Here is an 18,122-nt window from a genome sequence, read left to right on the forward strand (position 1 = left end):
CGTATTATCTTGTGACCACATGAGTTTCCATTGAGAAATCAAGTCTTTATTTTATAGTGAAGTCTCGATTTTAAAAGTGATATTGGATTTGTTAAATAGGTTAATGCTGTTATAGTACCATTTGCTGCCTCTTTTGCCACTTAATAGACATAAAAATTGTCGCTCAGGAAGGGGAAAGCGCAAGCCCAGGGCTATGTTTTTTGCTGCCTTTAAAATTCTTCCGTCCATTATGGCCGCATTGGTTTTCGTGCCACCCTTGGGATCCATGTATTGGATTGGATTATTCAGATTATGGCAAAGCATGTGAGGGCTACTTGCTTAAGGGGATGGATGCCTTCGAGGAACACTTTTAAGAGAACACTTTTTGACTCGTATTCTCGTCATACATTTAAGAAAAAGAAACCACAAAAACCCTCACGTAGGCTAGCTCATTTGTAGGAATTCAAGCTCGGGTCGAACTCCTTGTCCTCAGCTGTTTCGCTTCAAGACCGCTGGAGGCTTTGAACTGGCTGTATAATTCAAGTGAAGTAAGGCGATAAAAAGAGGAATCTTGTACTTAAGAGACTTAGACAAAATCCTCCTCAGGTACGTATAGCGTACTTTGTTTTCATACAGTCATAATAAAAAAAAATTTTTTTAAATTTATTTCTAGATGAACAGCGGTATGTCATGATAGCTTTCAGTTGTGGACTCTTACACTGAACTCTTACTTACTCTTACCGCATAATGATCATTTGATTATGAGAAAAGTGCTATCTTGTCTTTGTATATTCATTCTTAAACATTTAAATTAACTTAAAAAATGCACGATATTACTTAAGTTTGTACAATACGATCCTCGTTGGCACTGTTATAGTATTACATCGCATTACTCGTTTATTCGTTAGCACATAGTACCGCCTAGTATGGGAAGTAAGTAAGTAAGTTCTTGGCTGCCCTGCCTCATGAACTAAATCACATTGCGGGTCTACACTTCTCCTTTGGTCACTTCGTGGAGGTTCAACTTCCACTATTACCCTTCCAGGGAAGCAGCGCACAACCTGGATACGACACCAGGCAGCACTGGTCGTCAATTGTTCCTGCCAGTCGCATGGGCATGCTGGTGACAGTGGGCCGTTACCCAGCAAACCGTTGGAAACAAGCCCCCCCCGGCTACGGTTCCACACCGCTCAGAACATGCCAGACCCCGAGGCCGGCCAATAAGTGACCTTTCCCAAGGCCTTCCGAACCACCAAGTTCATAAAGTTTATACCCCAGTGGCCGAGACTGCCTAGGTACAGATCCTAGCCAGTAGCTTCGCAGAGTTCTTTGCGTCGACCCCCAGAGGGCCTAGTATGAGAAGTGTAAGCCAGACAATATTAGAGAGATTTAAGAGCCCATTTCAGTTGGTTGACTCAGATACAGTATACCAGTGGTGCCCAACCTTTGGCCTATCGTGAGCACATTTCCAAAACATCAACATATTTGTTAAACATATTTCCAGTCTTATGCGATACATCTGAAATATTAATTTCGGCAAATGGTTTGAGATGAATAATAATATTGGTTCAAAATTATTTTTCAGTGTATTTAGGTTTTCCGAGTATTTCTTTGTTTCAGTTGCCTTATGGTTATTAATATGGCTTGATAAATTCTGAAAGTGGCTGAGATTTGTTTCTTTCATCTGATTTATATACAAATTTAACTTTATCTGAAAAGCAGTTACAGTCCCAGTCAATTGAGAAAGGGTTTTTTCTTTTCCCTGGAGATCTTCGTTCAGTTTAGCTGTTAGATCCGTGAGAAAATACAGATCGGATAACCAATTATTATCTTCCAATTCTTTATAACTTTCTTTTCCGAATTCCAGAAACTGCTTTATTGGCGAAAGTTGTTCAAATCGTTGAAGTACTTTTCCCCTGAGCCGTCTAACATCGGAATGAAGCAACAAGATTCCATGTTCGCTATCAAGTTCATCAGTCAGCAATCAATTATTTTATAACGTCTTGCAAGATATCTCTGACTATAAATGCTTATCATATTTTAACAATTAAAAAATATAAACGAATGGTTATTTTTTAAATATTTTTTGTTCATAGTACCTAATCGGGCTGGTGAGCACATACAAAACGATCGGCGAGCACAAGGTTGGGCACCGCTGCAGTATATTATTGCTATAGCGATATTCTATGCAACTGCTATATTATTATTATTTACGTGTTTCGCCCTAAGGCACTACACGGAAGTGAGGGATGCCTTCGTGGAGAACTTTATAAGGGAAACTGGCTCGTATTAACACGTTACACATGGGGGAAAACCACGAAAGCACCTATGCAGCCAGCAAGTTCGAGGGATTCGATCCTCGACCGAACTACCAGTCTTCAGGGACCCGCTCGGCCGCTGGTGGGCCTATGCAACTGGAGTCACTTTTGTTCCTGTTGTTTAGATGTGTGTATCTTAGGGTAAGAAATCAGTCCATTCTGTTTGGTAACGACACTGCGACATTATGACTGCGCATGCGTATTTGTGCTCATGTCGGGACTGTCATGGAAAGGGACAGTAAATACTTGATGTTATAATGATGGGAAGAAAAAAGAAACAATTTTTTAGCACCACTCATAAAAGGCAGCTAGCTGTAGCTTACGAATCAATTATATTGTTTTATTTCAGTGCCAAAAATTAAATCTAACATAACTTACAGAATCTTATTTATAACACTTAAATGATCATCTGATTATTTTGCAAAATGATCCTGTTTACTATCTTCGTTTACCGGATAATTTCTCCACGTATCACTCACTGCATTTGATAAAAGAATTTAAAATGGCATTCTAAAATTCAAGAGGCAGCATTTTTAAAATATGTTATACGCAGTACATCTATCAAGTTTAAATAGTAAATGTATGAAAAAAATAGTTTTTATCACTGCTTTCACGTTTACATGCATTCTTTCTTATACTATACAGGGCTTCGAACTTAGATGACATAGACAGCTAAGGTATCTCACAAGCCCCAATAAATAAAGGTATATTTTGCTCTGAATAATTAGCCCAAAGGGCGTTAGCCCAGAAGGGCTTTTAATTTCGTTTTGGCATTTTGTGGCTTTTCACAATAAACGGCGTTTCACTTTTCAAATTGTTGCCACCAAATATTATCGCCCTGTATTATATTTAAAGAAAATAAATAATGAAGAATCTGCATAAATGTATGTATGTTTCTCGCATTGTGATAAAACAACGCTATCTAGAGCAATTAAATTTTGAATAACGTATGTCTCCACCCGAATATGGGCATCCAAATTTGGAATTTATTTTATTATCAATTCCATATTTTGTAAAACTTTAACGAATTTTTGATTAAGAAATTTAACAATTTCAAATCGGCAATGGCAGCACTGTACGAAAAAAAGAACATTTTTTATCTCCAGTATGCGAGACTGTGTATCGTAAATTCTAAATATATGCTCTTTGTAAATTACTTTGTGATGCTGCTGTTGAATTGAATTTTACGGATTAAGCGCGAAGACTATGATTTTTAATAAATAAAGGTAACACACAAAACGTTAAAAAAAAACATTTGAGCGTAATATAAAATTTGAAAACTTTCGGATTTTTTTAATATGTTTAGTCTATACGGGGCGTCAGCTGTGCTGATCGCCTAGGCCAGTGGTGCGCAAACTAGGGGTCGCCAGATTTTTATGAAATGCATTATGCCTGCATGCTGCATACCATACAATGTACATTAATACAAATTGCAATTAAACAGTGAGTGAAGTGCCGTCACTCACTGTTTAATTGCAATTTCATGCTGTCCGCTCTTTCTTTGACCGTAATGCGTAATGTATGTAAAGTGTGAAGACGCAAGTTTTTCACTCCGGTAGATAGCGCCCTCTTCGCGATAATTTGCCAGTTTTACTGTAAAGCGCCTATTTAACTAGACGTTAAACGCAGGGAAAGGGGAAAAATTCGCTAGCCAATCAGATGGCGAGGTACGCAGTGTATCTGATAGTCAGAGTGAAGACGTGAAGTGTTCGCATGAAGTTGTAGCATGTAGCTGTTGGCCTGCAATTTTTTTTAGTTTATCCTCAAGTTTTATCGTGTGACGTTGTGTAATTATAATTTTTTATATTTTTATCGGGCTTTGCTACTCTTTCTTATCAGGTATGTACTATCATTAGAGAAAGATCTCTGTTAATTTTATTAAATTTCCCGAAAAAAATGATAAAATTTTATATATTATTTGTTATGTGTCATTTGCCCGATATGTGTCATTTGCAACGAAAAATTAGCAAATGAGAGCATGAAACCAGCTAAATTAAAAAGGCACCTGGAAATTAAACATAAAGAACTTCAAAATAAACATGCCGATTTTTTTCAAAGACGAGCTGAAAATCTGAAAATTCAAAGTGCACATTTAAAGAAATTTACAACAATACCTCAGAAAGCATTACGAGCTTCTTTAGAAGTTTCTTATCTAATAGGAAAAACAATGAAACTCCATACAATTGGAGAATCCCTTATCCTTCCTGCAGCAACTAAGACGACATCAATTATGCATGGCAATAAATATGGAAATGAACTAAAACAATACCATTATCAAGAGATACCGTGTCTCGGCGGATTTCCGAAATGTCACGAAATAACGACTCAGAAGTCATAAAACGCATGCAAAATTCATCTGTATTTGATTTACAACTGGACGAGACTACCGATATTACTAAAATGTCATGTCACAACTAATTATTTACGTTAGGTTTATTTTTAATGAAGATATAACAGAAACGTTTTTATGTTGCAAAAGTTTGGAAGGGAAAAACAACTGGAGAAAAAATATTCGAAGTAATAAATGAATATTTTGAAACAAAGTCCCTTACCTGGGCAAACTGTTTTGCGGTTTGTACTGATGGTGCTGCAGCATTAACAAGCTCGAATAAAGGGCTCAGAGGCTTAATTCAGAAGGTGACGCCTCATATGGTATTTAATCACTGTATGATTCATCGGCAAGCTCTTGTTGCAAAAGATATGGATGAAGAGTTGCACAACATATAATAAGACGCTGTTAGTTCAATTAACTACATTAAATGCAACAGCCATAACAGCCGTCTCTTTTCAATACTTTGCAATGAGATGAGCTCAACGTATGAGAGATTACTGTTACACACCGAAGTCAGATGGCTTTCACGTGGGAAAATACTACGACGGATATTTGAGAAATGAAGTGTATATGTTTTTAATCGAAAAGAAACTTAGATTGGCAAGTTATTATATTAATGAAGTTTGGCTAGGGAAGCTGAGCTATTTAGTTGATATTTTCGAAAAACTTAACGACTTAAATTTGAGCTTGCAGGGTGAGAATTCAACTATCATAACTTAAGCCAGTAAAATTCAAGCTTTTAAGAATAAGCTTAGTCTCTAGCAAACTGAACTGAATAAAAACAACACCGACATGTTCCCTTCCTTTAACGATTTTATCAAGGAAAATAATATAGATATATTTACATTTAAAAACATCGTTTCCAATCACATTGAAAAGTTAAAGGAAAATTTTTCGAGAAGATTCGACGATTTTCCTGAAAACGATCTTGGTTGGATTCGTGATCCATTTTCCTTTGACATATGCAGTTCAACTGTTCAAATTAGTGAGAAAGAGCAATTGATAGATCTAATTAGTGATTATACTCTTCGAAATCAATTTAAGACTTAGCCTTGCCAAAAATGTTGGCTATCCGTGGAAAAACAATATCCCGTTTCATGCAAGAATGCCATCAGAGTGTTAATACAATTTGCATCAACGTATTTATGTGAAACTGGATTTAGCAAACTAGTTTCAAAAAAACTAAATACCGCTCGCGTTTAAACTCTGAAGATGATATGCGAATTGCAATTAGCAGTATACATCCAAACATCGATGAGATAATTAGAAACTTGCAGCCACATACGTCTCATTAAGCAATTTACTGATTTTTGTGTTATACAAAAAGTATTTTCTTAAAATTATAAATAAAATTAATATGAGTCAGATATGATGATGTTTTTATTCGAAACGAAAGAAATGCGCGAAATATACATCGTATTTGTGAACATTTATCTCTAGGGGTCGCCAAAAATTTCTCTCTATAAAAGGGGTCGCAGTCGAAAAACGTTTGCGCACCACTGGCCTTGGCTGATGAAATTGGAGTTGGACCATATCTCTTCGTACGTTCATTGAGCGCTTTGCCTTTATAAGATCCAACTATTGCATTTTTTCCACTCGTTAAGTTTTTCTGAATGCCTGTAATACTCTCAGAATGGTGCCTTTTAAAGTGAAATTTTTATTTCGTAAAAAAAAAAAAAAAAAAAAAAAAAAAAAAAAAAAAATAGTCCATTAGTACTAAATTTTGGCTTAGAAGGTAGATGAGTAACAAGAGTTACACATCGTTTTACAATAATATGATTGATTTGTACGAAACGCCCTTCTTGATGTTTGATATTTGAATCCGTAGTACAGGACATCGACTGCTTAAAATCCAATAAAACATTTCCGCGTATACTTCTTTCTGCAAGAGATGGTATTTTAAAGAACTCACGTTGAGATTAGTTTGGTAGTCATTGCCATTAGATATCGCTTGAAAGCTTCATTAGGATTCTTTGCAAAAATTCACTCCTAAATCTTTGCAGGCACGCTATCTCTTTTATCTCCAACATAGATAATTAATATAAAATTGTCTACTGTTTTGATATTGTTAAATTTGTTAGAGAATAAAATTTAGAGTTTGTAACAGTTCTTGATTACTCCATGAACCATCTTTGTTTAAATCTGAATTCCATTCTTGAGATACGAGACAGAAAAGAGGGTGTGGTTTTATCATCGCTGGAGAAGCTGCAGATGATAAAAAGTAATTTTCTTCCCGTAGCCATTTTTCTCGTATATAAATATTCCAAATTGCAATATTTCTTCCTTTGATATGTTACTGATAAACGGATAAAAAACATGTTAGTTCATTACTGACAGTTTCGAAAAGCACTTCAGTTATTTTTTATTTTATTTATTTATTTATTTTTTTTTACGAAACAAATTCATCAGCGTTTAAACACTTTTATCTTCATTCAATTGGAAGTTCTTTCGCAACATCCGATTTCTGTGTGGCTAGGAAGAATTTAAACTTGATAAGGTTTGCTCTAAGCTCTTTTCAGAGTTTAAACAGAGCAAAGCCATATGAGCTTGTTGAATAAAGTAAATAAAAAAAAATCATTGAGAATCCTACATTATGAGGCCTGAAAGTTATAATTTATTTAGCTTAGGTTTAAATGTTCTTTTTCATGCTAGATAGTCACGTGAGGAAGCCTTAAATGTCACTGAAATAAAATTTATTTGCGATCTTTTCATTTTATATTATAATCTGTCATATGTCATATGTCATAGTTCGTCGGTGGAGCAGTTGGACAAGATTAATGAACTGCAAATCTTTTGAAACTCAATGCTGAAAGAAAAGCAAAATCATAATTTTGATCTTCGAAGTGTAAATCGGTAAAACAATTATTACTAGATTAAAACCGCAAAATAAATAAATAAAAACATAAAATTGAACAAAGATTTTTCATCACAGCGGCTTATAGGTATTGCACTGTTTCGAATCAAGATAAAGCGCAAGAATTAATTCCTTTTGGATCGAGAGTAGAATATTCTGTGAAAAGCAGCTTTTCTTGAATCTTGGGAAAATAATGTTTGGAATATAATGAGTTTGGGAAATTTTTTTCTTTTACATATCACTATCAAAGAGCAATCTTAATGGGGTTCACGGTTAAAATAAAATTGATAATTAAAATTAACTTTAAATAACTGCATTTTTATTCGAATAATTAAAGGATTCAGCGTGAAATATTCAGAATCAAAGCTCATTTTCTGAAAATATTTGTTTTAGTTGTATTTAACTTTCATATTTTTAACGTTTTCTAATTGTACTTAAACAGATTACAATAAATCCATAGGTTAAATTTTGTTGCATTTGTCATAAAACTTGAAACTGCAGTTATTTTAGGTTTTGAACAACTGCTGTCAATTGTTTTCTTCATATTGGTGCATAAAGATCGTCTTTGTCCATCAGTCCATTGTTTGTTATTTTACAGAATGAAGAAATTTAAGTTATCCAAAGCAACGAATTTTATCTCAGGGTAATAAACATCATAGATATTTACAGCTTATAGAATTATGAAGAAATAGTGTATCTTTCCATCACTATAATTTACTCAATGAAATGCAATGAAGATGCCGTAAATAGAGAATAAATATAGTAGATTTCATTACATAACATGTTCCATTTAATTTTATAAGGTATTTCTCTCGCCTTCTTAGCATGCCTTCTTGGTGTAATGGTCAGCACACTCGGCGCGTATTCGAAAGGTCCGAGATTCGAGTCACGGCGAGGACATTGCACATTTTTCATGTCTTCTACTTCGAAATAACATAATGGCTCTACAGTGGCGGCCGAACTAAAAAAGGTGGTGGATGATGATTCTGCACCACCAGGATTTGGCAACTGGTTTCCTTGATCCCCAGTCGCCCTTTAAAAGGGAAGTACATAAGGTATTTCTCCCGCCTTCTTAGCATGCCTTCGTAGTGTAATGGTCAGCACGCTCGGAGGCACATTTTTCATGTCTCCTGCTTCGAAATAACCTAACGTCTCTACAATTTAAGCCATTCGTCAGCGTACATGATTTTAGGTGCTGAGGATCGTTAAAACTGATACTCGGATAAATACTTTTTTTGACATTCTGCAAGAAATTAAATTGCGGTTGGGTTACATTTAACAATCACTGAGTTTCTCCTGAAAGTCTGCGACAGTTCAAGAGATATTTCAAGTATCTGAAATTCATGTTGGCGTGAAAATAGATGCATTTCCCGACTGGAAGTCATCTTCTACACTTCATTTTAACAGTATTAACAGAAGCTCGGTTGAACATACGTAGGTGGATCCAAAATAAATTTTAAAAAAAGAGGTCACAAACTTCAGTTTCTGAAAAGTAATTATTGTGGAGGAAATACTTTTCCTCCTGAGTATAGAGAGATGGCATTAGTTGTCTAGCAGCGGTTGTGCGAGTAGATAAAGTAATTTTGCAAACACGTCAGAGCGATTGAACTAGCAAGACCTTTAGAAAAGTGATCTCGCTTGGAGGTGCGGGCCGTGATTCGTTATCCTGGTCGAGTATCCGGAGCGCATAACTCAAAAACGAGTAGCCTCAGAACGTTGAAATTTTGTATATAGGACTACTATAACATGTAGATGTGCACCTTGTATTTTGGTTTCAATCGGCCGCGCCAAACGTATATAAATATATTTATATATATATCCACTCTCTTACCCGGCTCAGTGATCTCAGTTTCTTTACTCTTATATGTTTGTAAATTACACATTTTTTGCTTTAAAAATGATTGAATTGTGTTGTTTTTATCTTCCGGTTAAGGTTTTTATGCCTTTAGTAAATTTGTATGCAATATTTTTAGAATTATCAACAATTTTAAAGTTGTTTAAGTGCCGCTAAGCATAATTTTTTTTATGGCGGCCATTGCTTGTTTACATTTGAAACAGCAGACTAGTGGATTTGTTGCCAATCTAGAGAAACTTAGCTTCGCAACAACAAAAATAACGCCTTCATTTATTATTGCGAATTAAATCATGCTTAATCCTTTCTGGAATTTTTTCGAGCAAATAAGTGTTTAAGATTTACTTCGTAATTTTTAATACAGATATTTTGAGTTTTTATGTATTTTTGCCTTGTCGCGAAGTGAGAACTGAATTAATTGAATGAGAAATACTCAATCGTCTGTGAAAAACTGTTTCTGTTTTGTTTTGTTTGCTTAATTTCTTTTATACATTGTTCTAGCTTTATTATAGTATTTGAATAGAACATGTGGCAACAGTTAGATAATTCTATTCTTTAAATGATATAAATTTTGTGCATTCTGAGTTATAATATGAACGAAATATAGAAGTAGATTTAGTTCAATCCAATAAGTTTAAATGAAATGCAAGAAAAAATGCGTATAATTTAATATTCCGTACAAGGAAGTCATGTGGTGTACACATCAGATTTTTTTTATAATTTAATATTCCGTACAAGGAAGTCATGTGGTGTACACATCAGATCTTTTTTTTATCTACCACCTTTTGGATTACACTTATTTAGCTACTGCAGGCACAGTAGTGATTCTCAGGTTAGAGCACGAAAATAAGAGACGCTTAAAGAAGGCTTTGAAACATTTTTCTTAATTCAAACCAAAAATCTATAGCATAAATATTTTCCCAGAATAAATTCGGTGTTAAGAGCTTTAACGATATTATGTTTGCATATCTACTATATTCAGAACTTACTATATAGCGACCTACTTTTAATACATGCTAATGAAAGTGAGACAAATTTTAGGCAAGTGATTATTCCTAGAATATTCCCCATCTTCTTAAATAATTACCTTCAATTTAGGACTGAGAGCGTAACAGGATAGTTCAAATCGGACTTGGTCATTTCCTTTGCCAGTTGCGCCGTGGGAGATGTAGGCTGCACCTTCTCGCTCTGCCACACAAACGAGGGCCTTCGCAATGCAAGGCCTGGCCAAGGCTGTCCCTAAGAGATAGCGGTCTTCGTAAATGGCTCCGGCTTGGACAGCTGGCCAAATGTATTCTTCAACAAAGCTCTTTCGCAGATCTTCAATGATGACCTACAACAAAGCAACAGTGAAGACATAACGTAAGTTATTCAATTCAAATTAAATCTTAATTCATCAAATCAGTATTTAAAGTCATGATGCATCACTAACGGACTCTTTAGAATAAAAATGTTGCGATAAAATTTATTAAAAGTGTGTTTGAAAATCACAACAAAGGTTTTTTTTTTTTTTTTTTTTTTTTTAATTAAGAAAACCAATACAAAACTCCTCGTGTTCCACGATGTATTCCACGAGGCTTACAGATGTAAGTAAATAACTCACAATGCAAAGAGATACAATTCAACAATAAAAACATAATATCTAGGTGTGGAGAGAGCAAAGAAAAATATAAAATTCAAATACTGCTATAATAAAAGTACTAAAGTATACCATGAATAATTAAGCTATGTTAATAGTCCTATAAAAATAAACAATAACTTAATAATAAGACAATAATATTAAAAATGAAATAATACTTATAAATAATATTGATACAAAGGAAAATGATTCATCAATACATAACGTAATCATACATAGATAATACGCAAAATAATGCAATGACGCATAAAAGATTAAAATCCAATCATACAAATAATAATACTAAAAGTTCAGACAACAAATAAATTCGTGCAAGACTGCAAAGGCTTCGGAACTCCTGACAAGATCATAATAAGAAGGCCAGCAAATAGAGAGCTGCCCTAAGATCACTTCTAGCACTGGCATGCAGCCTACAATGCAGTAAAATGTGTTCTACATCTTCCACAGCATCGCCACAGGCACAAAGTTCTCTAGTCACACTACTGAAACGAAGTAAGAAAATTCTGATGACTAAATTATATTCGGTTCAAAATGTCTTAAATCACTTAAGTAGTTGAGAAACACTTGAAAAAAATCTCTTTGTCCACTCGGCCGTCGACGAACCAAGATATTCAGCATTCCAATCAATCACAGTTTTCTCCCAAGTCACAAGCTTCGATTTAGGAGCAGATAACTTTAAATCAATATCACGATAAGTCATAATAAACTTAGCCCTGTCATTAAGGAACCTCGAACGTAGGTGAAATGTGACCTCCATTGTGACCTCGAACGTAGGTAAAATGAATATCTTCAGTTTATCCAATCGCGTGGAAATACGCAGTGAGTTTCCACTACCAGTTTTTCAGTCGATAGTGTATCACGTGGAAAAAGGAACGAAGAAAGTGAATCTGTGCATATAAGATATGTAAACTTCTTATTCTTAAGACAAGAGTTTTGTATCAATTTAACGGCAAGATTTAAACTCAGAAGTTCAGCTTGAAAACAAGAACATACATCTGGTATCCTATATTGAACAGCTACATTCTCCCTGCTCACAACAAAGGTTGAGAAATAGTTCCTTGTATAAATTTATGTGAATATTTTATAAAATTATGTCTTTGAAACTGCTATGATTGCACACTTTTTATCAGTCTTTGCAAGATTAGACAAAATTTACGTATTTAGATTATATACTTTATATCTCTCTGATTCTTCTGTAGAGAAAAAGCCGACAGGACTGGAAGTAGGGCTGGGAATAGAAAATTTCACCAATGGTTTTTACAGATCAAGTCTCATCGCAGATATTCTGCAGATGAATCCCAAGTATAACGGTGAATGTGAAGATCCTGGAGGACGTATTCGAGGATCTTCCGACACTTTTCCTCTTACCAAACATACTTTTGACTCGACAGTACCAGTAAGTGCCTCCATGCAGCACAGACTTTTTTTTTTCTTTGCTCTTACAAACATCCAGGCCTTCTTTGGAATTCGAGCCCGGTGCTGTAGGCAGCAGCATGAAACACAAGACCGATAAGGATGGCAGATGGGCGACAGATAGAAGCTAGACCAGCACCTCTGTAATACCACAGACGATTGATGCTATACCTAGCTAATTGCTAAGCTTCTGCCCCAGTTTTGAAGGAGAAAAAAGAATCCCCGTTTAAATCTGATTTATTTTATATAGTCGTACCTCCGCAGAGTTTTATATAGTTGGATACAGAATCAGCTAGCGGATTCCAATAGGCCACCCCCTCAAATAAATAAATAAATAAATAAATAAATAAAATAAGTATTCAAATATCTAAAGGGGCACCACCAAAATGCTATTAGCTTCCCCACCAAATATAGCGAACGGAAATATTCGTTGTGAAACATTATGTATGGTCTCAGCTTATAGGTCACACCTCAGTTTCGTCATTTCCTTCCTCATCCAGTTATTCCTCTTGATCATATAGCCAGGGAATCATTGTTGTCAGTAGTCATAGAATTTGACTTCCTTTCTTTATTTCCGTGTTAATATTTTCCTTTAAATTCAAATGATAATGCACAATGTAATGTGGCAATGTATGCACTCTGTCACTACGCTGTGACACAGGGCATACTTTTTTTTTTTTTTTTTTTTTCAATGATGAGCCCTCAGCCGACTTCGACTTGGCCACAACTAAGGCCAGAAGTGGTGGTAACTTTATTATGGAGGCACCTAATAGGTGGGCCACCTTTGCCTCCTATGAAAGGACGGACAGTTACAACCATACCTTTCCCGGAATTCGAACCCGGGACCTTTGATATTGCTGTCGGCTCCCCTAACCACTATACTGTCTGGGCAACCACAGTTCATACAGAAACTACATATTTTCATTTCTCTCTCATCTCTCGCACATAAGGCTAATAGGTTAATTTTTTTTCTTTTATGGAGTTGTTACAAGGGAGATACTGTAGAATGCCATATATTTTGCATTATTTTATTTATTAGTAAAATATGTAATATACTACAGTATAATGTACTATCACTTTATTTAACAGCGGTTATCTCATACAGTATAAAATTTATGAGCTAAACTCCACTATGTGCTTATGTTATGTTACATGAATATCTTGTTTTATTGTAATGTTCACTATTATCCGCAGTTTCGCATGGCCATCATAGTCTTGGAACGTACTACCGACGGATATAGGGGTACCGTTGTAACTGCCATTACAAAAGCTGTCTTTGTAACGGTACTTGCTTATGAGAATGATAGAAGTTCTTAAATAAATTCATCAAAATGAATTATAAAGTAACATATTTCCGATATTACTCTCTTAAAACACTTCATTATTAAATAAATACCTTCTTTGCTCCTAGAGATTTTGCTTTTGCATCTGCTCCTTCAAAATCTTCATCCTGTCCGACATTCGCCTAGAGGAGAGAAAAAATACCATTAGCAAAGTTGCACCTTCAAAATGAAAAAAAAAAAAAAAAAAAAAAAAAAAAAACTGTAATAGGTAAAGACATTAGGATTTTTTTTTTTTTTTTTGGAGGCTGGAGAAATGAAAAATTAGCAACCGCCTTCGCCGGGAATCAAACCACGGACCTCTGGAATACCGGCCCAGTGTGCAGACCACCACACCACGAAGGCACGCCAAGAAGGTGGGAGAAATACCTTATAAATATACACGATACTCCTTTGTGTAGTTTAAACTATCTGCTTTGTATTGTTACGCAAATAAAAATATTTAATTAAATAAAAGGTTTGTAAATAATAAAAAGTGTACCAAATAAGAACGGCCGTGACATGATGCAATATACCAGTGTAAATGCTCCAGAGTTTCCTTCCACGTACAATTATGATTTCCAACTATGACTACGAACGAAAATGGTCAGATAAATGTTTCACTGCTTATATAATATTTTTATTTGAAAGATATTAGTTTGATTGTTTTTGTTATCCGTTGATATATTAGAAGGTTAGTTCTAAGCACTGGCCCCCAGTCCAAATAGCAGGCTAAGCCTGCGATATTGCTAAGAGGGGACAAGCCAATATAACAACAAACAAACGTTAAATAATGAAACATAACAAAATAAATGGCTAAATAACAAATCATAACGAACTTTAAACATCTGGTGATAGGTTGCAAAGCTAATATACACACCAGATCATACAATACACAAAACGAACATAAGAAACTCAAAAGGGTTATAAAAGAAATAATATCACACTACGTAAAACAAATACATACATCCCAAACACTCTCGGTGAAATCTGTAGAGGTATTTTTTTCATTTCTATGTTAAGTTTTAAGCCTTTAAAAAATTTCACCTTTAATTATTATTATTCAAAATTTATTCTTATTATCAAAATTCATCTGGAATTTATAAGCTCTCTTCAATTATATCTGTTTTCAAGCATCGTCGGTACCAATATTCTTCTTGTTCTCATTCACAATTTGCATAACATGTCTTGCAAAATTTCTAAACAATTTATAGTTACTAAATAAATCTTCAAACTTTGTCAATTTATATTTTCCTTTCAGGTTTCCAGTCAGCCAACAGTCCTCGACGAAGTGCTTTGAATTGCCGAGGTATTTAAATTTCGCCGAGCGAGAAAATACCTTATAATCCCTCCTCTCTGCATGCCTTCGTAGTGTAACGGTAGCACACTCGGCGCGTTTTCGAGAAGTTCAGGTTCGAGTCCCGGCGAAGGCATTGCTCATTTTTTATGTCTCCCGCATCAAAATAATCTAATGACCCTACAACTTAGCAGGATTATATACAAAATGATATGCTATTTTTGCATCTCTGTAGCATCTTTTGAAGATTAAATGCCTTACTTTCCTACGTATAGGACAAAAAATGCTTTATTATATACAATGCAGCGCACAATACCCCTTTTTTCTTATTATAAATCTACTTAGAGCAATTACGTTTTATTGTAACTAATTAAAAAAATTTAAGTTTTGCAGTTGTTCTATAAGCTACGTGTATCTTTCTACATAATGTTTAGTATTATCTGCTACTGTCAGCACGGATACGAAGGAGGGGATTTACTGTATATCGATAATTTCTTAGTTTCCGATATAAAAACATCTAATCATCTTTCACTGATGAAGTAAATAAGGATTAAACATTGCTTAAAATTGGCATACGTGTTAAAAGAAATGGAAGGAAAAAGAATTAACATTTCTCAGGAAACTTATTCCTTGGTTAGTATAAAAAAAATCTGATGTGTACACCACATGACTTTCTTTGATGGAATATTAAATTATACACCCTTTTTCCTGCATTTCATTTAAACTTATTGAATAGAATTAAATCTACTTTGTCGATAGCGCATAAACCACAATAGAATAAATGCACTCTTTAAAATTTATTTATTAAAATTATTTACCATAGACACTCTGGGGCTAGGTTCCCTTAACATCGTTACATCTCATTCATTTTATAACTCAGAATGCGCAAAAATTATATCATCTGAAGAATTATCTAATCGTTACAACATGTTCTATTCAAATACTATAATAAATCTAAAACGATGTATAAAAGAAATTAGACAAATAAAAAAGAAACAGTTGTTTTTGCAAAACTTAGTTTCTTTAGATTGACAACAAATCCACTATTCTGTTAAATTTCAAATGTAAACAAATATGGCTGCTATGGTAAAGAAATTAGGCTTAGCCGCACTTGAATAGCTTTTAAATTGTTGATAATTCTACAATTAATGCAAACAGATTAACTAAAGGCATAAAAACCTTAACCGGAAGATAATAACAACATAATTCAATCATTTTTAATGCAAAAAATGCACAATTTACCAACATATAAGAATAAAAAAAATTGAGCTCACGGAGCCGAGTAACAGAGTGGGTATATATATATATATATTTATTCATTTATTTATTTATTTTCGGTGCGGCCGATTACCACCAAAAAGGGAAGTGCACAACTACATCCTGTAGCTGTCCTATATACAAAATTTCAACGTTCTGAGGCTACTTGTTTTTGAGTTATGCGAGATATATACCCACATACGCACGTACGTAAAGACGTCTCGAAAAAGTGTCTTCTGAATCCATTTCAAATCGGTTTCATAATTTTTTGGGGGAAAAAATTTCCTTTATTCTGTTCGTATGATTCCATTTATTCTTTAAAGCGCAAAAATACATCGGTGATAAATCAGGAGATTTGGTGATAAATCAGGAGTTACGAGTGAAGGGTATGGCCTTGGTACTAGTTTTTTGTTCCATTTTTTCCAGGAAACTAACAGTACATTTTGACGTGTTGCTGCATGTCAAAAGCAACAAATACCTGAAAATAAACTATAGAAACAGAGTATACAGTACTGAGACCTTCCTTGTGGTGGGCTAATTGCACCACATGAATACATGAGAAAAATCTGTCATCCCCTAAAAGTCTTCCGCTCAAGATATAAAACACTTACACCCCTAGTCTTAGTCTTTTATATACTTACTGAATTTTTAATCAGCGTGTTATACCCGCTATAAATCATGGCTCAAAAGGTATTACTAATTTTAACAAAAACATAAGTGTAATCTAAGAATATAAATTTCAAGACGAGCTTGTTACTTAGATTTTATTTTCTAGATTACAGCTCAAATTTTAATGTTTTATATACTCGTCAATTATGGTATTCCAATATGGTATAGCACATGAAGGCTAAGGGGTAGGACGCCTTCGTGAAGGACTTTCTAAATAAAATTGGCTCGTTACACAAAGAGAAACCCACAGCAACCAACTATGCCGAGCTCGTTCGCCCGAGATCGAACCCGTGTCAAACTCGCAGCATTCAATAGTGTTAACCATTCGTCCACTGGCGGGGGTAATTACTTTTACATCTAAGTCTGAACAAATACCAAAAAGAAGTCATGTGAAAGACAGATAAGAATTTTAATGAGCTTGAGTGAAAATTTTATAGCATCGGTTTGAAAGGAAAGAGGAACTTTTAATTGATTCAGTCGCCAATGTTAATTTTTTTCTGATTTAATTATCCAGTTTGAAGAATAAAATAAAAAAGAACCTAAGCCTGCGATATTGAACAAAATAAAGAATTTTGTGAGCATGAACGAAACGACAGTATTCTGAAAGAGGTCACATACCATGAAAGCGATGACATCGTAACCTTTTTCGATAAGCCATACTAAAATACAGGAGGTATCCAGTCCACCACTGTAAGCGAGTACAACACTTTCCATTACGCTCTCTAAATCCACAACTGCACGCTTTCAACTCTACGAGTGGCTGTTATCAGAAAGAAAACCTTGAAGAGTGAGCGGAAACGTTGATCAATTATAATCTTGAGATGCGATCTTAGCGGCAATGGCAATAATTACTTTCACTTTAATAGATATTGAAAGAAAGAAATGAGTGATGTCCGTATGATAACAAAAAAGTGCAGATTTTCTCTTCTTCCTTCCCCAGCACCTCCAAGAGAGATTCCGCTTTTTTAATCATGTCGATTTCCTGCCCCTGTAGAAAAGGAACTGCTAGCGAAATATTTGTTGCTAGCCATGTGTGCATGCAATACAGGGACTAAAATGTGCATTTGCATCCTGAATAGAAATTATTGCCAATGTTCTTTGCTTAAGAGATTGATTAATTAAGATGTATTTGCTTAAGAGACGCATCTCGAAAATCGAGAGACACATCGTACTCGAGAAATATATAATTATTG

The 18,122-nt window shown here is 34.6% G+C and overlaps 1 protein-coding gene across 1 annotated transcript in view; it reads right to left on the reverse strand.

Moving 5' to 3' along the window:
- Nucleotides 1–17,705, reverse strand: part of Ass (argininosuccinate synthase) — a 41,896-nt gene extending 24,191 nt beyond the window's left edge. The window contains exons 1-3 of the mRNA XM_035360139.2: nucleotides 17,548–17,705; nucleotides 13,784–13,852; nucleotides 10,423–10,668 (exon numbers count right to left, since the gene is read on the reverse strand). Coding sequence (XP_035216030.1) covers nucleotides 10,423–10,668; nucleotides 13,784–13,852; nucleotides 17,548–17,643 — 411 coding nt within the window. The 5' untranslated portion in view covers nucleotides 17,644–17,705. The remainder of the gene's footprint in view (nucleotides 1–10,422; nucleotides 10,669–13,783; nucleotides 13,853–17,547) is intronic.
- Nucleotides 17,706–18,122: the final 417 nt, after the last annotated feature.

The sequence above is a fragment of the Stegodyphus dumicola genome, chromosome 3 (genome assembly GCF_044657685.1).
Source record: "Stegodyphus dumicola isolate Sdum_Otavi_A_Nest chromosome 3, ASM4465768v1".
In the NCBI taxonomy this organism is placed as follows: Eukaryota; Metazoa; Arthropoda; class Arachnida; order Araneae; family Eresidae; genus Stegodyphus; species Stegodyphus dumicola.